The sequence below is a fragment of the Ovis canadensis genome, chromosome 15, assembly GCF_042477335.2.
Source record: "Ovis canadensis isolate MfBH-ARS-UI-01 breed Bighorn chromosome 15, ARS-UI_OviCan_v2, whole genome shotgun sequence".
Classification (NCBI taxonomy): domain Eukaryota; kingdom Metazoa; phylum Chordata; class Mammalia; order Artiodactyla; family Bovidae; genus Ovis; species Ovis canadensis.
The window spans coordinates 85,828,687-85,854,308 of NC_091259.1; the positions used below are offsets into that span (position 1 = coordinate 85,828,687).

The window sequence follows — 25,622 nt, forward strand, 5'->3', positions numbered from 1 at the left end:
GTACCTTACGGTATTTTAAATACATGGTCACATCCTAGCTTTCTCAACAAACTAATTTAGTGCTTTAGCCTTCAGGAAACCAGATCAAAAGCAGATGAAATAGTCACATAGTAACAACTTAGAGCTCATTCTTTCTAGTGAAATTAATAAGCATGTCTTTATAGTATATTGTCTTAATGTCCAAAACCATTTTATGGACCTTCAAAACAAACATGTGCATATGTGTTCAATATGTTAACTATATTCTGATATACATTTTTAAGCTACTTATCAAACCCTTGTTTTATTACTGACATATAATAAGCAGTGAAAAAGTGTTGTATTCTATTTTTAGTTTATTATACTTTTGTTTATTTGATCTTCCAGACAATATGCAGTGCTTTGTTTATATGATGCAATGCTCAGTCTTTAGCAAAGAACTCTGATAAACAGGGTGATATAAAGTAATCTTTTAAATAGGTGGTTTTTTTTTTTTGTGAACACAAAGAGACAAAGAGGGGTATTTGCATGCAATGTGGGAGACCTTGGTTTGATCCCTGGGTCGGGAAGTTCCCCTGGAGAAGGAAATGGCAACCTACTCCAGAATCCTTGCCTGGAGAATCCCATGGATGGAAGAGCCTGGTGGGCTACAGTCCATGGGGTCGCAAAGAGTCGGACACGACTGAGAGAGCTCACTTCAAGAGTAAGGAAAATGGGAAGGAAATTGGTGTGCAGAGAGTCACAGAAGAATCGATAGCTGATAATGAAGCACAATTATGTACTTTGCCATGATTCTGTCCACTGGGCCTTAACTACTTTTACCTTTTTTTTTTAAAAAAAAACTGTATTGCCATCTTCCTAAATTCCATATATATGTGTTAGTATACTGTATTGGTGTTTTTCTTTCTGGCTTACTTCACTCTGTATAATCGGCTCCAGTTTCATCCATCTCATCAGAACTGATTCAAATGAATTCTTTTTAACGGCTGAGTAATACTCCATTGTGTATATGTACCACTGCTTTCTTATCCATTCATCTGCTGATGGACATCTAGGTTGTTTCCATGTCCTGGCTATTATAAACAGTGCTGCGATGAACATTGGGGTACATGTGTCTCTTTCAATTCTGGTTTCCTCGGTGTGTATGCCCAGAAGTGGGATTGCTGGGTCATAAGGTAGTTCTATTTGCAATTTTTTAAGGAATCTCCACACTGTTCTCTATAGTGGCTGTACTAGTTTGCATTCCCACCAACAGTGTAGGAGGGTTCCCAATGACGACTCTGTATGCAAGACAGGGAAAGAGACACAGATGTGTATAACGGACTTTTGGACTCAGAGGGAGAGGGAGAGGGTGGGATGATTTGGGAGAATGCCATTCTAACATGTATACTATCATGTGAATTGAATCGCCAGTCTATGTCTGACGCAGGATGCAGCATGCTTGGGGCTGGTGCATGGGGATGACCCAGAAAGATGTTATGGGGAGGGAGGTGGGAGGGGGGTTCATGTCTGGGAATGCATGTAAGAATTAAAGATTTTAAAATTTAAAAAATAAAAATAAATAAAAATAAAAAAAAATAAAAAAAAATAAAAATGCTTTGTTTTTCTAAAAAAAAATAAAAAATAAAAAAAAACTGTATTCAGATAAAATTGACAAATAACATGCTTATGATATAGGGCATGAAGATTTAATATATGTGTACATTGTGAAATAAGTACTACAATAAAGTTAGTTAACACAGTCATCAATTTACATAGCTATCACTTTGAGTGTGCATACCATGGAAACCCTTAAGAACTCCGCTCTCAGCAAATTTCAGTCTTACAATACACAACTGTTAAGTAGAGTCACAGTGCACATTAGACCCCCAGAACTTACCCATCGAGTAACAGAAGGTCTGTAAACTTTGACCAACATCACCCATTGCCCCCACCTTTCAGCCCGTAGCAACAGCCACTCTACTCTCTATTTCTATGTGCTTGACCAGTTGGATTCCATGTGTTGGTGAGACCGCACAGTACTTGTCTTCCTCTGTATGAATTATTCCATTAGCATTTCCCCCTCACGGTTCTTCCCTATTGTAGCCAATATGACTTCTTCTAACAGGCATGGACTCGTACACTTCAAGATCAGAGGAACTGTCAGATCCTCTGCCTGCTATTTTTTCATCTCCCAAATTGAATCTTTTTCTGATTTGAGTGAATATCCAAAGATGCCTTTCCTTTAGACTGGTTTTAGATATTTTTACTTTTGAATAATAGACCACTATGTGTTATCACATGATGAATTTCAGGCTTCTTATGAATTACTTGACTGTTTAGTTAATACATTATTGATGCTAGCTTATATTTAGTAGTATTTAAACTACAAGATGTATTGTAGTACATAAAGAACTGAAAGGCTCAAAGATCAGTGAACAAAATGCACTGCATATCTTTAGTGTAATTTAAATAGTGCTTGACTAAAAACTGAACAAAATTCACATATTGAAAAAGTCAGTAAAGTTTTCCCCAGAAACTACTACCATGTACAAATTCTGGAAATATAAAGAAGCATGACAGGTGGGGAAATAGAAATATACTTCAAATAGAAATTATGTTTCTCATGTAACCTACCATTTAATTTTAATAAATCAACAATCACCGTATATGTATGGATGGATGTGTATGTGTGCACATACAAAAAGTTTAAATTTTTAAAACCATTTATCCTTCAATTTTTTCAGAGTCTGTTTCACATCCTTATTCCTTAGGCTATAAATCAGAGGGTTCAACATGGGAATCACAAGGGTGTAAAACAAAGAGGTCATTTTGTCTTCATCTAGAGAGTAGGATGAACTCGGCCTGAAATACATGAAGAGCATCGTCCCCTGGAAAATTGCCACAGAAGTTAGGTGAGAGATGCAAGTAGAGAAAGCTTTGAACCCCCCTTTGGCAGAGTGGATCTTCAAGACTGATAGGATAATATAACAATAAGAGACAAGAACTCCTGAAACTGTACTCAGTTCAATGAAGCCAAAAGCAGTAAATATCAGTAACTCATTGACCTGTGTGTCTGAGCAAGATAGCAATAGGAGAGGAGCCACATCACAGAAAAAGTGGTTAATCTCATTTGACCCACAGAAGCATAAGCGGAATGCTAATGTCATGTGTATCAAAGTCTCTGCTATACTCACCAGGTAAACCCCTGCCATGAGCAGGGAGCACACCCTGCTGGACATGCTGACTGCATAGAGCAAGGGGCTGCTGATGGCCCTGTATCGATCATAGGCCATCACTGCCAGCAGGAGACACTCACAATCTATAAAGGTATACAGCACCAGTAATTGCAGGGCACAGCCATAGAAGGGAATTGGTTTGTTCTTAGCCAATAGGTCCACCAGCATCTTGGGGCCAACTGCTGTGGAAATGCAGAGGTCACAGAAGGAGAGGTGGCTGAGGAAAAAGTACATGGGTGTGTGCAGCTGGGGATCCATCCTAATGAGGGTGATCATTCCCAGATTTGCCAGAAGAGCAATGAGATAAACAAGGAGAAACATGGTAAATAGAATCACTTTGGTCTTGGTGTTATCAGTAATTCCCAAGAAAATGAATTCAGTTAAGGAAGAGCAATTCCCTGTGTCCATTCTTCTTTGCTCTTGTGTAAACTTTTGGAGGAAATGATCAAGAAAATGATACTTGCAAGCCTAACACTTTTCGGCATCTACAAAATGAAATAAGACAGAATATTTTTTCTGTAAGTGTCTTTTTATACTTAGAAAATTATTCAGTCATGCACCCACTCTTTAAAGAGGCATGGCTTTCTATTCTGCAATAATAAGAAAGTCTCTAAGAAAGACCTTTGAGAAATTGGATGTAAATCTAGATGTCATTCATGAGGTTTTGTTACTTTCTATAAGCTCTTCTCTGAGTGTTAGTTTCTTCATCCCAGGGAGCAGATTTAGAGAAATTTAACTCTTTACCTCTTGAGGAAAACCTAGAAGAGAGAGACACCAGTGTTAGAGAGACCAGACTGTAAGACATAGGACTGAGTATTTATGAGGGCTGACAATAGTCATTTAGATACAAAAAATGATAACGATTTTAATGTTTCTCAAAAAAGTATGATTGGTTTCAGAGCATTTGATTTAGTTCCAGAAACAGTGAGTATATCAATGACTAGTAATAAAAAATAATTATATTCCTGGTTTTAGTTTATATTATGATCAGTATTTGCTTGGATGTGAATTAAGTGTTACTGATCTGATTTTCTAGAAATTTATTCTTGCTTCCCCACAATGCTCATTACCTCTTTGTGGAGTGGCAGTTGTCAAAAGGTGAATCTCTTTTTACGAGTGGGAAAAAAAGAGCTAAAAGAAAGTGAAAACAACAGAATTTATAGTCTGATTCACATCATTTTAGATTTTAAATGGCCCATCAGTTACTAAACTGGAAATAAGATGAGGGATAATAATGTTTCTAAAATGCATAGACTTTCCTCTTTGTTATATGTGAGTGTGTGTATACATTTTAATGTTTATAAGAATAGAATGGAAACAATGAACTTTTTCTCCCCTCAGACCTAAGTAAATATGGCATGTGGTTCACATGGGGATGAATTTGTACATGTTTTTATTTTTATTGCAGTACCTGCTCTATTTTAATAAAGCAAAACATACTTTAAATTCATGTGTACACTTTTTCAATGATAAAAAGAGTAAATATTTCCTGTGAAGAAAAAGCAAAATAAAATAAATAAACAGTTGCATTGTAGATATTAACAAGTTCAGTTTCTTGTGATTCTGAGGTAGAAATATTTCTAGCCATTGATTTCAGATTTTCATGAGTAGGCAGGCACACAATGGTTCATTTACAAATTTTTTCCCTCAAAATGTTACATATTTTCTTCTATACTCTTTAAGTTAGGAACTGGAAACCTACCTGAGACTAGCAGGTCTTGACTAGCTGAACAATAAGCAGATGGCCTCTTATTTTACCAGGTACATTGGGACTTAAATCCCTGTGCTACTGCCCCTCTGCTTTGATCTTATGCAAACATTTCCTTAATTGTACTTCTGCTTCTGTATTTTCCCCTGAGAATTCAGAAGCCACTTGGCACAGGCTGAATTTTCATACTTCACTATTGTCATCAAATTGATCTGTGGGAAAAAGAAAACTGCAAATTTTTTTGCATGATGTGCTTCACAGTCATCCTGAAATGGTTTCGTCCTTCTTTAGTTAAAGAGTAAACCTACTGAAACTCAAAAGACCTCCCTTCATTATTTCCGTTTAGTTAGATTTGTTCATAGTGTTTAAGAGCCTCCTTCACATCTCATGTAAGGATATGACCACACTTGGTCCATGTTTTCTTTTTTTACTGAAATGTAATGTGTACATCCTAAAATCCACCCTTCTAATGTATACTGTTCTTTGTTTTTACTGTATTTTTAAGGTTCTTAGGTTATCGCCAGTATTTACTTCCACAACATTTTCATTATTACAATAAGATAGCCATATTTATTCGTTGTTGCTTTCCCTTCCTTCCTCCCTGAGCCCTGGCAACTACTACTTTACTTTCTGATTCTTTGTGCTTTCCAATTCTCGGCCTCCTTTTAAACAGAAATATTTGTTTTTGTTGTTGTTATTCTTTTCATCAGCCTTCTTGTCATCACTGAAATATATTCAAGGTTCATCTATATTGCATATTTATCCTTCTTTGAATTTTTGCCATACTTCATCTGTTTTGACAAAATTAGCAGAAATATTGTAAGTCACTTCTGGGTTTTGTCTTGAAGAAGACAGTATGTGAAAGCCATGAATTACTATTACAACTAGCCATATGATTAAACAATGTGGCACATTCTGAGATTACATGAACTAAAAGGGGAGAATTTGGGTTCATCTTTCTAGATATTCTCATCTAATGTCAATTATTAAAGTACTTGCAACCTAGCCAGTCTTTCCACTGAATATTCCATGCAACCTCAGTAAACACGAGAAAGAACAAAATAAGGAGTCAGTGGTCATTCTCTTAAGTTAGTTTTGAAATACAGTTTATGTAGGAAGAGATAACTAGAACACTGTGCAAAAATAAATCAGAGAAACAAGCTTTTGAATATATATAACTGCATGTATATTCAAAGATTGAGGAAAAGTGTTTGAAAACTATCTATCTATGTATATATGTGTGTGTATGTATACACACACACATATATATATATATATATATATATATATATATATATATATATATATCTGACAAAGAACTTGTAGCTAAAGTATATGAACAGTCCTCACAGACAGTAAGAAAACAAACAATCTAATAAAAATTGAACAAAGAATTTGAACAAATTTGTTAGGGAATGTTTAGCAGGAGGATTCCTACGTGCTGTTTCTCATAAATCCTCTGTTCCTTAGTTTCTGTTGTCAGAAACCAGTGGAGCAGCAAGCTGCTCCCAGGACTGAGGTCATGATATAAGACAGGCTTGAATCTCTTTCAGTAAACATTCTCTTTATGACAAGACTGCTTCGTCTCAATCCTCTTTCTTGAGATGTGGATTGTCTCCTGACCTTGTGCCCATTACTAATCCCTTGTTCCCTTGGTAATGGTGGCTATACATTTGCTTTTCTGATCTTTATCATTGTCAAAAGAAATTTCTTGTACAGCAGCCTATATATCCTCACAGAAAGATCATTAAAGCACCTTGGCTCCATCAGAGCTTGGATCCCTGTGTCTTTCTTTCTTTCTCTCTCTCTCTGCCCCTCCCTTCAGCTCTCTCACTTTCTTATTGTTGACTCTGGACCACCAGGTTCCAGTCCATTAAAGGACCCCAACACTAATTAAGTCTCATCAAGAAGATATACACAAAGAAACTCACTTCAGACCTAGAGACACATACAGACTGAAAATGAGGGGATATAAGAAGATATTCCACATGCAAATGAAAATCAAGGAAGGCTGGAAAAGCAATATTCATAGCAGACAAGATAGACTTTAAAATACAGAATGTTAAAAGAGACAAGGAAAGACACTACACAATGGCCAAGGGATAAATCCATGAATAAGACACAACAATCGTAAATATATATGCACCCAACACAGGAACACTTCAATATATAAGGCAAATGCTAATATCTTTAAAAGGGGAAATTAGCAGTAACACAATAGTGGGGAACTTTAACACTCAAATTACACCAATGGATGGATCACCCAGGCAGAAAATTAATAAGTAAACCAATTCTTAAATAACACAATAGACCAGATAGCTTTGATATTTGTAGGACATTTCATCTGAAAGAAGCAGAATACACATTCATCTCAAGTAAACATGGAACATTTTCTACAATAGATCATATCATGGATCACAAAGCAAGACTTCATAAACTTTTAAATTTTAAAATAATAACAAGCATCTGTTTCCAATGACAATATGAGAAATCCATTACAAGATAAAGCTGTAAAAAACACAAACATATGGAAGCTAAACTCTATGTGACTAAACAGCCAATATCACTGAAGAAAACAAAGAGGAAATAAAAAAAAAATACTTAGAGACAAATGTCCAAAAAAAAGACAATCCAAAACCTAAGGTGCTCAGCTAAAACAGTTCTAAGAAGGCAGCCTATTGCAATACAATCTTACCTCAGGAAACAAGAAAAATCACAAATAAACAACCTTACATTACATCTAAAGCAACTAGAGAAAGAATAAACAAAACCCGAAGTTAATAGAAGGAACCAAAACATAAGGATCAGAGCATAAATAAATGAAAAACATAAAATCATAACAAAGCTCAGTGAAACTAAAAGCTGGTTCTTTAAGAATATAAAGTTGATAAACCTTCAGTCAGATTCATCAAGAGAAGCAAAGAGAAGACTCAAGTCAATAAAATTAGAAATGAAAGATGAGAAGTAACAACTGACATTACAGATATTTTCCATCAGTCATCAGTAATGTGTAAGAGGGATGTGCTATGGAAAGAAGAAGGAAAGTTAGTGATGAGGACTGAAGTAGACAGCCTAGAATACATCACAGTCTTTTGACATGCCGTTCCCTATTTTTGTGGAATTTCAAGAATTTTCATGGAATAGAAGAGTATCTCCATGCCATTGCCACAACTTGGATTTGAATTGTGAATTTCCTAAAAAAACACTCAGTTCTTCTTTAAGTTATCCAATTCCAGATGAGGAAGTTGATTTTAATCAAATGTTGTCTGCTGCAATACTATTTTTGACTTCCATTTAATTGGCTTTTTTTCTTTTTTTTATATTTATTAGATCCAATAAAATGGACCAATATGTAGGTCGCATCAGTCTTTAGATGCTGTAATATACATCTGACATTTGAATGGAGACAAATTAACTAGATTACATGTTTATTTACTGCACAATACCTGCCAATCCACTGATGCCCTGTTTGCCTTAGACTTTAATTTTCAGACATATTTTCAGTTAGGCTGCCTTTTATGAGCAACACTTTCAAAAGAATTCAGTGAAATGATAAAATATGGTAGAAATAGAAACCTATACATCTTTTATAAAATAAGACTTTCATAAGTTTGTAGCTTTTTTTCCTAACATGCCATAATGTTTCTAAATGCCCTTAAATCTTTTATCCCATGATGATTTTGTGGCTCATTTATTGCTAAACTGCTTAGTTCATTAATGTCTACTACTAGTATAAGCTTGAATTCATTAGTATAGACCATATAAGATGTACTATAAAATATAAAAAACCTGAGTTCTGAAAGATTGCTCAGTAAATCTTTGATTTACTTTATGACAAAACCTTTAAGACATTGCATAATGTTTTAGTGAGACTGAAATAATGTTTGAATGACAAGTGAACCAAAAATTAGCATAAGTAGAAAAGTCAAAATGTTTTTCAAAAACAGTAAGTGCCATATATAAACCCTGCCCACATACTGAGCATGATATCTGATGAAATCTGCACTATTTCTTAACAGTGAAGCTGTGCTTAGTCACACAGTCGTGTCTGACTCTTTGCGACCCCATGGATTGTAGCCCACCAGGCTCTTCTCTCTATAGAGATTCTCCAGGCAAGAATACTGGAGTGGGTTGCCATTTCCTCTTCCAGCCTTAACAGTGGAGTTTAATACAAATAATTATTCACTTAGGAACTTGAGAAAATTGTTTCTCACGTGTCATGCCATAAAATTTTAATTCCAAAATTACGATATATGTGTGGTTGTGTCCACATATGCATAGTATAAATGTTTAAAAATATAGTTTAGCTTTCGATTTTACTAAGGCCTCTTTTACATCCTTGTTCCATAGGCTAAATATCAGAGGGCTTAGCAGGGGAATCACACGAGTGTAAAACAAAGAGGTCATTTTGTCTTCATCTAGACAGTAGGATGAACTTGGTCTGAAATACATAAAGAGCAGAGTTCCCTGGAAAATCGACACTGCAGTTAAGTGGAAGGTGCAGGTGGTAAAAGCTTTGACTTTCCCCTCAGCAGAGTGGATCTTCAAGACTGAAAGGATGATATAAAAATAAGAGCAAGGACTCCTGAAATAGTACTCAGTTAAATAAAACCCAAAGCAGTGAATATCACTAACTCCTTGACCTGTGTATCCGAGCAGGACGGGGGGGAAAAAAATGGAGGTAAACCACAGAAAAAAATGGTTAATCACATTTGACCCACAGAAACATACATGGAATGGTAATGGTGTGTGAATCTGAGAAACTGTTATCACCACCAGGAAAACCCCAGATATGAGCAGGGAGCAGACCCTGCTGGACATGCTCACTGAATAGAGCAAAGGATTGCTAATGGCCTTGTCCCAGTAACAGGCCATCATTGACAACAAGAAACACTCAGAATTGGCAAAGATACGGAAGACCAAGAATTGCAGAGCACAGCCATAGAAAGAGATTGACTTGTTGGCAAATCGGTCCACCATCATCTTGGGGCTGATAGCTGTGGAACAGCAGAGGTTACAGAAGGAGAGGTGGCTGAGGAAAAAGTACATGGGTGTGTGCAGCTGGGGATCCATCCTAATGAGGGTGATCATTCCCAGATTTGCCAGAAGATTGATGAGATAAACAAGGAGAACCATGGTAAATAGGGTCAATTTGTTCACAGTGTTATCAGTAATTCCCAAGAAAATGAACTCAGCCACAGAGGAGCACTTGTCTGTCTATCCTTCTTTGTTCTTGTCTAAACTCTTAGAAAAATATTTTAAAAACCCAAATAACGAAGATACATGGATAGGTAACACTTCTGCACATCCCCAAAATATCATAAGGCAGAACATGTTTCTTTCTACAATTGTGTTTTTGTATTCAGAAAATCATCCAGTCATGTGCTCACTCTTTAAAGAGGCAAACTATCTATCGGGGCTTCTCTTACTGGTTCAGACAATAAAGAATCTGCCTGCAACATGGGAGACCCAGGTTTGATCCCCAAGTCAGGAAGATCCCTTGGAGAAGGGAATGGCTACTCACTCCAGTATTCTTGCCTGAAGAATTCCATGGACAGAGGAGCCTGGTGGGCTACAGTTCTTGGGGTCACAAAGAGGCCAACATGACTGAGTGACTAACACTTGTTCAGCTATCTATTATCCAACAAAAAAAAATCACCTAGAATAGACTGTTGAGAAATTGAACCAAATCTATTATGTCATTTATGAGGCATGTTACTTCCTACAAGGTTATGTCAGAGTCTGACTTCTTTTTATCTCAATGGATACATTTGAATTAATTTACCTCTCTTTTCCTCTTCAAAATAATATGAACAAGACTCTAATGTATTAGAGATGTTGAGCTGTAAGACAGGGCTAAGGATTCTCTACACTTGAAAGTATTTACATGGAAACAAACTGGGATTACAGTTTTAATGTTTCTTACTACATGATTGGTTTAAGAATATTTGTACTAATTCCTGAAATAATGACCATGTCACTGACTAATAACAATCATCACTATTTTGTTACTGGTTTTATGTTGTGTTTAATAGTGAGACATCTAAGTATTATCAACCTTTATTTCTAGCAATTTATTATTGATTTGTCACAATATTCATTATCCCTTTGCAGAGATAGTTGTCAAAAATCAAGTCACTTGCTGAGTGAAAGAAAAGATCTAAAAGGAATTGAAAAAAATAGAACACATTTGCATCTGTTTGGATTTTAAATGAGCTCTAATATTATAAAATGGAAATGATATGAGAGACAATAAATTCTTCTGAGATAGGCACATACTGTCTCTTAGGTATGTGTCCTTGTGTGTGTGTCATGTTGATTTGCCTATTTTTTTTAAATTGGAGTAAAATTACTTTACAGTGTTATGTTGGTTTCTGCCATACAGCAAAGCAACTCAGCCACAATTATAAGTATATTACCTCCCTCTTGGCTTGTATATGTGTTTGACGTATATGAGAATGAAGTGAGTGAGTGAGTGAAGTCGCTCAGTCATGTCTGACTCTTTGCAGCCACATGGACTGTAGCCTACCAGGCTCCTCTGTCCATGGGATTTTCCAGGCAGTAGTACTGGAGTGGATTGCCATTTCCTTCTGCAGCGGATCTTCCCAATCCAGGGATGGAACCCAGGTCTCCCACATTGTAGACAGACGCTTTACTGTCTGAGCCACCAGGGAAATCCATATGGGACTACAAGCATCCATTCAAATCAAGTAGTTAACATAGTTGATGCTACTTGCCCCTCAAAACAACTGAGTTACATCTTATTATTACTGTATGTATTTTCAACTAAGAAAAAACAAGCTCTGGTAATTTAAGTAAAGATATATTACAAGAATATATCTAAGTTTTATTTTTAAGTTATTCAATGTCAGAATCTTTGGTCAGTGAGTACTTAAATCTGTTTAAATGGACCATGATTGCTGAGATGAGTAGAAAATCGACATGCATGCAGTCGCCTGTCAAGAAATCCTTATATATAAGCTACTCACCTATGTAAATGCTTGACCAGTTTTGGAATATGAATCTGAGTAAGTATATGAGTGCATTTTTTTTTTCCTGGAGAATATTTTATTGTGTTTTCTTAAAGTAAAAATAAAAGAATAATCCTATGATACCCTAAGATATGACAGTCTTCCCCAAGTTATTTTCTGGACCTCCCGTAATGCCTTTTAATTCTCACTGCATAGACTCTACACATCCTAGGTTTCTGTCTGACTCATCTATCTGAAGCCACACTAGTTTCTGAGTTTCTAATGACAGAAACTAAATTCATATTATTTATGCTTAGTGTCCATAGTATATAACACACTTTTTATTTAGCACATGCTTAGTATTAACAGCTATCCTCAATAAACTATAATATGTATGACAAAATATATATTGATTTACTGCCTTATACATCCAAACAAGGGTTTCCCAGAGGCTCAGTGGTAAAGAATCCACCTGCCAATGCAGGAGTCGCAGGGAGGAGACGTCGTGGGTTTGATCCCTGGGTCAGGAAGTTTCCCTGGAGCTGGAAATGGCAACCCATCCAGTATTCTTGCCTGGAAAATCCCACAGAGGAGCCTCATGGGGTCACAAAGAGTCAGACACGACAGCGAATGAAGACCCACAGACACAGTCATACAAACATCTGTGTCACTGAAAATTTAACCCCCCCTTTCCTCAGCTGGTTTTCAAATGCTATCATTTCTGAAGAAAAATAAAACATATATACGTACATAGAGGTATAAAATCTTGAAAGTGTGAGATGATATAACATGCAAAAGTAGCTACCTAAAAGTGAAAAGAAGAGGAAATAAGAGCAAAGAGATCAGAAAATGTAAAGATATAGATGGCAAGAGAAGATTCATAGAACCACACGAAGTCTGAGTTTGAGCAACATATCATTAATATTTGAACTAGAACTTCTCAGACCCTTGTTCCCTTCTCTTGACACTTTCGAGCTGTAGACAGAGATGAAAAAGGAGGGAACCTCTGCCTTTAGAATTCACTCTGAAGAAGTAATCACTGACAAGGATAATTCACTACAATAAGAAGGGAAAAACTTGAAATTAATGAGAGCTAAGAAGTTAAAGTAGAAACGGTAAATATTTGAGTTGTCTGGGTTTTGTGTCAACACTAGGAAACTGGAGAGATCCTTAAAAGAAGAGAGGGTAGTTGTGCTCTAAAGGAAGCAAAGGCAAATTAGGGAAATGAAGGTAAAAGTTAGAAAGAATGCATGATAGTGTGGATCTAGGAAATTGCAGCAATCTGTGAAAAAAGTCACAGTTTAGCATTAACGAAGGTTGGCTGGAAATCACAAAAAAATGATTTCTAGGAAGCAGTCTGGTGATGGAGAGACTAAATGTGTTTGGTGAAAATGCTTAAGTATTAAAAGGAGTTGATTAGAGAAATGCTACACTGCATTTAGCACTGTGTATTTGATAGTTATTCAGATTCAGATATTTAGAATATATATTACTCGTTCACAATACATTATACATATATATAATATAATCCATATATTAAGAAAGTCATATTTAAAGATAATAACACATACAAATGGACCTCTTACATTTTGTCTGGCATGAACTCTGAGATTAAATTCTCTTAGACATTTTATTTTCCCTTTCTCATATTTAGTTACCTTGTGAAGGCTATAATCTTTTAGTTTTTGTTGTTTAGTCACTAAGTCATACCTGACTCTTTTAGACAGTATGCCCTGAGCCGCCTGGGAAGCCTCCATAATCTTACTTCTAAAGGTCTAAAATTTGGTAAGCAGGTTTATCGGTCATTAAGATTGTTGAGGGGCTATGGTAGGGGTGAGGACGTATTCCAACAATTCTTATTGCCTTTATGTCATGTTCTAAACTTCAAGTGAATGTCTGACCCACTATAATGTTTTATTTCTAATATTAATTTCTATGATATATTAAGTGGAATATTGTCCTCTATGATGGAGGCAAGTGGAGAGTTTTATTTATTTATTTATTTATTTTTCTATCTGGAATCTAAGCCTCTTTCCCAGCGAGTGAGTGACCCAGGCTGACCTGAGCTCCATCTTGCAGTTGAGTGTTATGATGACCATGCCCTTTGGTTATCTGAGATGGAGCTCACTTCAAATCAGATATGAAAGACTCTTATAAGCTAATTGCAAATTAGAAGGTGCTAGGCAGAACAAACACAGCTAAAAAGCAAACAGAGACCAGGAAGGGGAAATTTATTTCTTTAGAGAATTTCCCAAGTTAACTAGAGCTGTTCTTATCCTGAGAATAGGCTACTTTTCATGTTTGCTCTTATTTTACTGTTGTCTGTCTTTCCGTGTTATTCATATTTCAAAATCTCTCACATGAGTCAAAAGAACTCCAAAGGACAAAAGAATTCAAGATTATTTTGTTTTTACATTGTGGAATTTGAGGATATTGGATTTGATATATCTTAAACACAAAACAAATAAAGTTTTAAATGGATAAATATATTATATTGTGTGTGAGCATGCATTAATTCCCTTCAGTCATGTCTGAGTCTTTGTGACTCCATGAATCCCCACGCTTCTCTAGCCATGGGATTCTCCAGGCAAGAATACTGGAGTGGGTTGCCATGCCCTCCTCCAGGGGATCTTCCCAACCCAGGGATTGGACTTGTGTCTCTTACACGTCCTGCATTGGCAGACAGGTTCTCTATATTCTGTCAGTGAAGTTAAAATCATCAATTTATTTTAACCCATTTCACTGCTGGGTCCAGTGAATTGTAGTGACTTCTAACCCTTTTGTTTGCAGATGGGATCCAGAGGACAAAATCCCCCACAGTGGAACCAGACTACATTGGTGGATTTCATCTGGCTTGGCTTCTCCGATATTCCTGACCTACAGGGATTTCTTTTCGGGGTGTTTTTGATCATGTATACGATTATTCTGATGGGAAACAGTCTCATTATTATAATAACCAAGATGGATCCTTCCCTCCAGACTCCCATGTACTTTTTCCTAGGGAATTTTTCTTCCTTGGAAATATGCTATGCATCAGTCACTGTCCCCAGGTTATTAATAGATCTTTGCAGTCAAAACAGAAATATACCCTTTCTGGCCTGTGCTGCTCAAATGTATTTCTTTCTGGTGTTTGGAGCCACTGAGTGCCTTCTTCTGACTTCAATGGCTTATGACAGGTATGTCGCCATTTGCAACCCACTGCTGTACCCTCTCCTCATGAACAGCAGGCTGTGTGTCCAACTGGCCGCTGGCTGTTGGGTCAGTGGAGTTCCAGTGCATATAGTGTTAACCTACCAGATCTTCTCTCTACCCTTCTGTAGCTCTAACCAGTTGAATCACTTCTTCTGTGATGTACCTCCAGTGCTTAAGCTTGCCTGTGGGGACACCCTTCTAACTGAGACATTAGTTTATGTAGTTGCTGTTCTAGTTGTCACTGTTCCTTTTATGTTGATTCTTGGATCTTATGTGAGAATAATTGAGACCATCTTGAAGCTGCCTTCAGCCACTGGGCGAGCCAAGGCCTTCTCCACCTGCTCTTCCCATCTCATGGTTGTGGCTTTATTCTTTGGATCAGGACTCATTGCATATTTAAGACCAAAGTCCAGTCATTCTATAGGAATGGACAAATTTCTCTCTCTTTTTTATGCCATTGTAACACCAATGTTTAACCCCATGATATATTGTCTGAGAAATAAAGAGGTTATGGTGGCACTGAGAAAAATTTTACTGAAATGAATTGTAATATGACTCAAAGCCATCACTTCATAAAATGTGTTTCTTATTTATTATGCACTAATCTCTGTTCTTTTCCAAGTTTTCTATGAATCTTAACTATTATAGATAAGTGGTATCATATGTCTAGATTAAACAAAGCCTCCTGCTAGTTTTAAATAACAAATTCATCCCAAACTCAGTCTGAGGTATTGAAATCCCTGAAATAACGCATGGTGGTGTTGGTTTAGTCACTAAGTCTTGTCCGCCTCTCGTGGCCAGGCTGGTTTGTCCATGGGATTCTCCAGGCAAGAACAGTGGAGTGGGTTTCCGTTTCCTTCTCCAGGGTATCTTCCCATCCCAGGTATCGAACCCGGGTCTGCTGCGTTGCAGGCAGTCTCTACCAACTGAGCTACGAGGGAAGATCTCATAGCAGTTATTAATGGTTTTTGTTAGTGTTGTTGCTTTTTAACATTCAAGAACATTGCCTCTCTGCCCGCATGCATGCTCTGTTGCTTGGTCCTGTCTAACCCTTTGCAGCCCCATTGTCTGCAGCCCCCAAGCTCCTCTGTCCACGGGATTTCCCAGACAAGAACACTGGAGTGAGTTGCCATTTCCTCCTCCATGGGATTTTCCTGACCCAGGGATCCAACCCTTGTCCAACCACCTGGGAAGTCCCACTGCCTACATATTCTGATTAAACAAGAATATTCAAGCTTATATCCCCAGTGCCAACATGTTGTCTAAAGAATAATAGACTAAAATAGTGACTTACAACAAAGTGTAGCAGGCCTAGTACTTTTTGTCCCATTTGAAGATGAGCACTTGAACTGAAAATATGACATCATTTTTCAAGACATAAATAAAATGTTAACTTAGGGTAGATATACCTCTGATGACTTCGCAGAATGATGGGAAGAAGTAGTAATAACTTGTTGCATTTGAGTTCAGAAAGTTTTTTCCAGATTTTCCTTGTGAAATGTGGCAAGGCAAGTCAGGAAGTTTTTTTTTTTTTTTTTTCACTGCAAAACACCTCTCATGAAGGTAACACTGGAAACCAGTTTCTAGAGTGAGGAAGCTAGACAGTGCTGGGAGATAGCCTCTAAAGCTGCAGTACAGATGTGACCAGAGTGATGCAAAAGGCTGGTGCCTGTATGATCATCAATCACTCAGTGTGTATAGAAAGCTGTGAGTCCTATAGGATGAGAATCAATGTAGATGCTCCTACACACACCCCTATTTCTACAAGAATTAGAGAGGGAAGAATCTGGGGATGCCTCCATATACGCTGGTAGGGCATCCCCAGGTACTGGCTTCTGAATATAGTATTCATCTCAGAACACACTAACTGGTTGAGGGTATGAAAAGACTGTCTTATTTTATAGGAAAAGAACCATTCTGGGGGTCAGTGTTGGTGCCAAAGAGAGATTTTCTGCAATGGCCAACTCATTGATCTCCTGGGTAAAAGATCACTTCTATATCATAACATGCATAGAGTTCATTGAGTCCCATTGAGTGAAAGTCCCTCAGCTGCGTCCAACTCTTTGCGACCCCATGGACGATAGCCCACCTGGCTCCTCTCTCCATGGAATTCTCCAGGCAAGAATACTGGAGTGGGTAGCCTTTCCTTTCTGCAGAGTATCTTCCCAACCCAGGGATCAAACCCAGGTTTCCACATTGCCGATTCTTTATCATCTGGATCACATGCATAGAAAACCTTCCCAAGCTGGTTCCATGGTTTTGACCATTTAAATCTTATTTTAAACTGGGCATTTCTTTCTGAATATGCCTTCTAGCATGCTATGTATTATTGTTTGCTTTGCAACATGCTTCCTAGTGTTAGTCACTCAGTCATGTCTGACTCTTTGCAATCCCATGAACTGTATCCCACCAGACTCCTCTCTCAGTGGAATTCTCCAGGCAAGAATACTGAACTGGGTAGCTATTTCCTACTCCAGGGGGTCTTTCCAACCCAGGGATCTAACTGTTGTCTCCTGCACTGCAGCAGTCTCTTTACCAGTTGAGTCACTGGGGAAGCCCCTGGGATATCCTTATCCTTCCTCAAAAATCCAGGTCAATACTGGCATGTGAACAGGTCTGTTTTCCTCTGATATGAGAGGGAAAAGTTCAATGATGCTTTGTAAAAATAAGCTTACATGAAAATATTATGAATATTAGAATGAAATTTCTTTACAAATGAGGACAAAAAGTTTTACAAAGACTAATAGTTAACAAAGGAATTCAGAGCTTTTAATAAGTAGGTACAATATAGGGCAGATTGTTTAGAAGTGAAGTACCACTATGAACATAGGGGTGCATATATCTTTTCCAACTATAATTTTGTTTGGATATATGCCCAGAAGTAAATTGCTGGATCATATGACAACTCTATTTTCAGTTTATAAAGGAACCTGCATACTGTTTGCTGTAGTAGCTATATCAATTTGCATTCTCACCTACAATATAGGAGGGTTCCCTTTTCTACACACCTCCAGCATTTACTATTTGTAGACTATTTAATGGGCTTCTGTTGTTGCTCAGTTGGTAAAGAATCTGCCTGCAATATGGAAGACCTGGGTTTGACCCCTGGGTTGGGAAGATCTCCTGCAGAAGGGAACGGCTGCCCACTCCAATATTCTGGCCTAGAGAATTCCATAGATTATATAGCCCACTGTGTCATGAAGGGTCAGACACGACTGAGTGACTTTCACTTACTTAGACTTTTTAATGTGGCCATTCCGACTTATATGAGGTGCCACTGAATTGTAGTCTTGATTTGCATTTCTCTAATAATTAAGAAAGTTGAGACTTTTTCATGTGCCTGTTAGCCATCTGTATGTCTTCCTTGTAGAAATGTCTATTTAGGCCACCTGTCCATTTTTGGATTGGACTGTCTGTTGGTGGTATTGTTATTGAGCTATATGAGCTGTTTGTTTATTTTGGAAGTTAAGTGCTTGTTGGTTGCATTGTTTGTAAACATTTTGACCCAATTGGAAGATTGTCTTTTCATCTTCTTTATACTTTCCTTTCCTGTGGAAAAGCTTTTAAGTTTCATTAGGTCCCATTGGTTTATTTTTGCTCTTATTTCTATTGCTTTGAAAGAATGACAAAAGAAAATGTTCCTATAGTTTATTTATTTCTGTAAATATTCTCTCTTTTCATATGGACACCCAATGTAATTTATTTCACCTGTGGCTTGTGTATTTGATATGGAAAATCTGTAGTTAATCCACATGTAAGTTAAGAATCACAGACAATTTCAAAAAAAACAAATGCATACGTGCTCTGAGGCATATAGTAATTCCCATTGGCTCTCTATTTTACATATGGTAATATAAGTTTCCATGTATACCTGTGGCTGATTCATATTGACATTTGGCAGAAACCAACACAATTCTGTAAAGCAATTATTCTTCATTAAAAAAAATCAACAAATTTAAAAAAAAAAGAAAAAAGAAACAACAAATGCAATTCTAAACCCAAGAAAAAATTTATATTTTCACATTATTTCCTTACTTGCTCAGGTAGAGTGTTTCTTCAATAAGTGGATGTAGTTAGTGTCCCCTTCTCATTTATTTCACTCAAGAAATGAGCTGGATTAACACAGGAATGGGATAAATTCCTTGCCCTAAGGTTGAAAAGCAGAGACATTACTTTGCCAACAAAGGTCCGCCTAGTCAAGGCTATGGTTTTTCCAGTGGTCATGTATGGATGTGAGAGTTGGACTGTGAAGAAAGCTGAGTGTCAAGGAATTGATGCTTTTGAACTGTGGTGTTGGAGAAGACTCTTGACAGTCCCTTGGACTTCAAGGAGATCCAACCAGTTCATTCTAAAGGAGATCAGCCCTGGGTGTTCTTTGGAGGGAATGATGCTAAAGCTGAAGCTCCAGTACTTTGCTCACCTCATGCGAAGAGTTGACTCATTGGAAAAGTCTCTGATGCTGGGAGGGATTGGGGGCAGGAGGAGAAGGGGTCGACAGAGGATGAGATGGTTGGACGGCATCACTGACTCGACAGACGCGAGTCTGAGTGAACTCCGGGAGATGGTGATGGACAGGGAGGCCTAGCGTGCTGCGATTCATGGGGTCGCAAAGAGTCAGACATGACTGAGCCACTGAACTGAACTGAACTGAAGGAAAGTATAATAACTTGATTGAGGATGTGCACCATTTTGGAATAAGCTAAAACTACAGAGAAAAAGTATATTAAATAATCAATCAAAATAATTCTTAAACTTCCGCAAGAAACATTAAAGTAACAAAGAGATCTGTAACCACATCATGAGTCAAGTCCACATAGTGTTTTACTGCATCCACCTACATGTGATCTTATGTAATTACTTTTGATAATAGAGTTTCCACTTTAGAGGATTGATTCTATAATTAAATCCTATTATCTAGTCCCCAAGGTTACCCTGCCCTCTTTAAGAAATAACATTGTAAAAAGGCAGCAATGAGCATGTATTCAAAGTTGTCTCAAATTTTTACAAAGATATAATTCAAATTTTCTCTGCTTATCATTTTATTTGAAGTGACAAATTGCCTATTTTTGTGCCTTAGCTGAGTTAATAGTGATTATAGTACAAAAGGAAACAATAGACTAGATAAGTTAGTACTAAGACAGATGCTATTAAGTGTGTGGTGCTATCTCTGTCTTTTACTATTGTGGACAGATATATGGCATTAATTCGTTAGTGAGCTGTGTAAAGATAACAGCCGTCTGATTTAAACTACTACAGAAATTAAAAGACGCTTACTCCTTGGAAGGAAAGTTATGACCAACCTAGACAGCATATTAAAAAGCAGAGACATTACTTTACCAACAAAGGTCCATCTAGTCAAGGCTATGGTTTTTCCAGTGGTCATGTATGGATGTGAGAGTTGGACTATAGAGAAAGCTGAGCGCTGAAGAATGGATGCTTTTGAGCTGTGGTGTTGGAGAAGACTCTTGAGAGTCCCTTGGACTGCAAGGAGATCCAACCGGTCCATCCTAAGGGAGATCAGTCCTGGGTGTTCATTGGAAGGACTGATGTTGAAGCTGAAGCTCCAGTACTTTGGCCACCTGATGCGAAGAGCTGACTCATTTGAAAAGACCCCGATGCTGGGAAAGATTGAAGGTGGGAGGAGAAGGGGAGGACAGAGGATGAGATGGTTGGATGGCATCACCAGCTCAATGGACATGGATTTGGGTAGACTCCAGCAGTTGGTGATGGATACAGAGGCCTGGCATGCTGCAGTTCATGGGGTCACAAAGAGTCGGACATGACTGAGCTACTGAACTGAACTACAGAAATATTCTTAAGAACATGAAAAATGTCAAAATAGCAGTTATTTAAAATGGGTTATTTTTGTTATTTGGAGAACACAGAAGTGATTTCAGAGTGATGATGCATGAATTTGGGGTTGAAAAATATAGAGAAATATCTTTATGAGAAAAAAAAATCCATTTGAGTTAATTCAAATACCTGTGAATATTTCAGCAAAGATAGTTCTGTACTTAGGATGTGGGCTAAGAGAGAAAGAATAGAACATAGATGTTGCATTTGCAAAAAGCAAAAGTGAAACGTTGATTTAGATAAATTATTTGAGAGTCATACAACCAAGATACAACACAGTAAACTGCTTAATAAATGTCAATGCTTAGTCACTTGTACATTAATTTTCTTCTTTCTTTGGTTACTTTGTTTAGTATGCTCTGTTTTCCTTAGTTTTTATTCATATTTGACTTATTTTGTTAATATTTATTAATAATCTATTACTATTATTTATTACTATTTCTACTATGTCCAGCAAACTTTTTACTCCCAATGTAAGTTTAAGTAGAAATTAAAAGATGTTACTCTTGGAAGGAAAACTATGATTAACCCTAGACAGTGCATTAGAAAGCAAAGGCATCACTTTGCTGACAAGGGTCTGTATAGTCAAAGCTACAGTTTCTCCAGTAGTCATGCATGGATGTGAGAGCTGGACCATAAAGAAGGCTAACCTCTATAGAATTGATGCTTTTGAATTGTGGTGCTGGGGGAGACTCTTGAGAGTCCCTTAGACTGCAAGGAGATCAAACCAGTCAATTTTAAGTAGATCAAACCAGCCAATTCCAAAGGAAATCAACCCTGAATATTTACTGGGAAGATTGATGCTGAAGCTGCAATACTTCAGCCACCTGATGTGAAAAGCCAATTCACTGGAAAAAAAAAAATACCCTGATGCTGGGAAAGATTAAAGGCAAAAGGAGGAGGGTGGTGGAAGATGAGATGGTTAGATAGTATCATTGACTCAATAGACATGTATTTAAGCAAACTCCAGGAGATTGTGAAGGACAGGGAAGCCTGACATGCTACAGTGCATATGGGGTCACAAAGAGTCGGACACAACTTAATTACTGGCAGCACACACACTAATTTACTTATAATAAATGGCCAGAAAAAAATATATTTCACTGACTGATTTCATCTTTTCAGGATTAGCAGACACACTGGAGCAGCAGGTTATCCGCTTTTTGCTCTTTTCTGTGATTTATACACTTACAGTTGGGAATGTTAGGATGATCCTCTTAATCAGGACTGATTTCTGACTTCACACACCATGTACTTTTTCCTGGCTAACCTGTCCTTTGTGAGTGCTTGTTATTCATCCATCATCACTACAAAGATGCGGGTAGATTTATATCAGAGAAGACCATCTCCTTTGCTGGCTGCTTTCTGCAGATTGAATGGTTTTATGAAGGCCTTACAAGACCTTTTAGAACTAACACCCAAAAAAGATGTCCTTTTCATTATAGGGGACTGGAATGCAAAAGTAGGAAGTCAAGAAACACCTGGAGTAACAGGCAAATTTGGCCTTGGAATGCGGAATGAAGCAGGGCAAAGACTAATCGAGTTTTGCCAAGAAAATGCACTGGTCATAGCAAGCACCCTCTTCCAACAACACAAGAGAAGACTCTACACATGGACATCACCAGATGGTCAACACCAAAATCAGATTGATTATATTCTATGCAGCCAAAGATGGAGAAGCTCTATACAGTCAACAAAAACAAGACCAGGGCTGACTGTGACTCAGATCATGAACTCCTTATTACCAAATTTAGACTCAAATTGAAGAAAGTAGGGAAACACACTATACCATTCAGGTATGACCTCAGTCAAATCCCTTATAATTGTACAGTGGAAGTGAGAAATAGATTTAAGGGCCTAGATCTGATAGATAGAGTGCCTGATGAACTATGGAATGAGATTCATGACATTGTACAGGAGACAGGGATCAAGACCATCCCCATGGAAAAGAAATGCAAAAAAGCAAAATGGCTGTCTGGGGAGGCCTTACAAATAGCTGTGAAAAGAAGAGAAGCGAAAAGCAAAGTAGAAAAGGAAAGATATAAGCATCTGAATGCAGAATTCCAGAGAATACCAAGAAGAGATAAGAAAGCCTTCTTCAGTGATCAATGCAAAGAAATAGAGGAAAACAACAGAATGGAAAAGACTAGAGATCTCTTCAAGAAAATTAGAGATACCAAGGGAACATTCCATGCCAAGATGGGCTCAATAAAGGACAGAAACGGTATGGACCTAACAGAAGCAGAAGATATTAAGAAGAGGTGGCAAGAATACACAGAAAAACTGCACAAAAAAGATCTTCACAACCTGGATAATCATGATGGTGTGATCACTAATCTAGAGCCAGACATCCTGTAATGTGAAGTCAAGTGGGCCTTGGAAAGCATCCCTATGAACAAAGCTAGTGGAGGTGATGGCATTCCAGTTGAGCTGTTTCAAATCCTGAAAGATGATGCTGTGAAAGTGCTGCACTCAGTATGCCAGCAAGTTTAAAAAACTCAGCAGTGGCCACAGGATTGGAAAAGGTCAGTTTTCATTCCAATTTCAAACAAAGGCAATGCGAAAGAATGCTCAAACAACCGCACAATTGCACTCATCTCACATGTTGGTAAAGTAATGCTCAAAATTCTCCAAGCCAGGCTTCAGCAAAACATGAACCGTGAACTTCCTGAAGTTCACGCTGGTTTTAGAAAAGGCAGAGGAACCAGAGATCAAATTGCCAACATCCACTGTATCATGGAAAAGGCAAGAGAGTTCCAGAAAAACTTCTATTTCTGCTTTATTGACTATGCCAAAACCTTTGACTGTGTGGATCGCAATAAACTGTGGAAAATTCTGAAAGAGATGGGAATACCAGACCACCTAACCTGCCTCTTGAGAAATCTGTATGCAGGTCAGGAAGCAGCAGTTAAAGCTGGACATGGAACAACAGACTGGTTCCAAATAGGAAACGGAGTATGTCAAGGCAGTATATTGTCACCCTGCTTATTTAACTTGTATGCAAAGTACATCATGAGAAACGCTGGACTGGAAGAAACACAAGCTGGAATCAAGATTGCCGGCAGAAATATCAATAACCTCAGATATGCAGAGGACACCACCCTTATGGCATAAAGTGAAGAAGAATTAAAAAGCCTCTTGATGAAAGTGAAAGAGGAGGGTGAAAAGTTGGCCTAAAGCTCAACACTCAGAAAACGAAGATCATGTCATCCAGTCCTATCACTTCATGGCAAATAGATGGGGAAACAAAGGCTCCCAAATCACTGCAGATGGTGACTGCAGCCATGAAATTAAAAGACACTTACTCCTTGGAAGACAAGTTATGACCAACCTAGATAGCATATTCAAAAGCAGAGACATTACTTTGCCGACTAAGGTCCATCTAGTCAAGGCTATAGTTTTTCCTGTGATCATGTATGGATGTGAGAGTTGGACTGTGAAGAAGGCTGAGTGCTGAAGAATTGATGCTTTTGAAGTGTGGTATTGGAGAAGACTCTTGAGAGTCCCTTGGACTCTCTCCCTGGAGATCCAACCAGTCCATTCTGAAGGAGATCAGTCCTGGGATTTCTTTGGAAGGAATGATGCTAAAGCTGAAACTCCAGTACTTTGGCCACCTCATGAGAAGAGTTGACTCATTGGAAAAAACTTTGATGCTGGGAGGGATTGGGGTCAGGAGGAGAAGGGGACGACAGAGGGTGAGATGGCTGGTTGGCATCACTGACTCGATGGACATGAGTCTGAGTGAACTCCGGGAGTTGGTGATGGACAGGGAGGCCTGGCATGCTGCGATTCATGGGGTTGCAGAATCGGACACGACTGAGTGACTGAACTTCTGCAGATGAACTTCTTTTTAGCCTTGGCCACAAATGAATGCATCCTTTTAGGGTAAATGGCCGTGACCGCTATGTGGCCATATGCAGCCCTCTCCTTTACTCCTTGATCATGTCCAGGATGGTCTGCCTGAAAATGGCAACAGGGGTTTTCACTGTAGGACTGCTCAACTCCAAGTTTCAGACAAGTTGAAGAAGCAGCTTCGCATTCTGCAGTTCTAATGTTATCCATCACTTCTGTGACTTCCCTTCAATTATTAAGCTCTCATGTTCAGACACGTATCTGTATGAAATCATCTTGTCTGTAGTGTGGGTGTGGATACAGTCAGAAGTCCGCTGGTGAGCCTCACTTCCGACTCCTACATTCCCTTCTCCACCTTTTGTATGCATCCAGGGAGGAAAAGTGCAAAGAGTTCTGCACATGTGCCTCTCACTTGACTGATGTTATTCTGATTTATTCCACCTCCATCTACACTTATCTGAGACCTACTTCCAGCTACTCCCTGACTCAGGATTAATTGGCTTCTGTGTTTTACACGGTGGTGATCCCCATGTTGAATCCTCTGATCTACAGCCTCGGAGATAAGGATTTAAAAAAGGGTTTATGAAACATAATTACTAGGAAAAGGGTTCCTTTATTTTGTGAGTGGTTCAGGCCTAAATAGACTATGTCTTGAAATTTGAAATACTGGTCCAACTTATTTTCATTAGAGCATTATCTATGTAATCATGTTCTGTTAATACTCAGTTCAGTTCAGTTAGGTTGCTCAGTCGTGTCTGACTATTTGTGACCCCATGGACTGCAGCATGCCAAGCTTCCCTGTTCATCACCAACTCCCAGACTTAACTCAAACTCATGTCCATTGAGTCA

The 25,622-nt window shown here is 38.0% G+C and overlaps 2 protein-coding genes and 1 pseudogene across 2 annotated transcripts; 2 read left to right on the forward strand and 1 right to left on the reverse strand.

The window, feature by feature from the left end:
• Nucleotides 1–2,675: 2,675 nt before the first annotated feature.
• On the reverse strand, nt 2,676–3,611 carry LOC138420563 (olfactory receptor 5W2-like). The gene has a single exon (XM_069553854.1). The coding sequence runs from the start codon at nt 3,603–3,605 to the stop codon at nt 2,676–2,678; it is 930 nt and encodes a 309-aa protein (XP_069409955.1). The 5' UTR covers nt 3,606–3,611.
• Nucleotides 3,612–14,666: 11,055 nt separating this feature from the next.
• Nucleotides 14,667–15,611, forward strand: LOC138420922 (olfactory receptor 10AG1-like). The gene has a single exon (XM_069554618.1). The coding sequence runs from the start codon at nt 14,667–14,669 to the stop codon at nt 15,609–15,611; it is 945 nt and encodes a 314-aa protein (XP_069410719.1).
• Nucleotides 15,612–22,170: 6,559 nt separating this feature from the next.
• On the forward strand, nt 22,171–25,359 carry LOC138421031 (olfactory receptor 5F1-like; annotated as a pseudogene).
• The last annotated feature ends 263 nt before the right edge of the window (nt 25,360–25,622 follow it).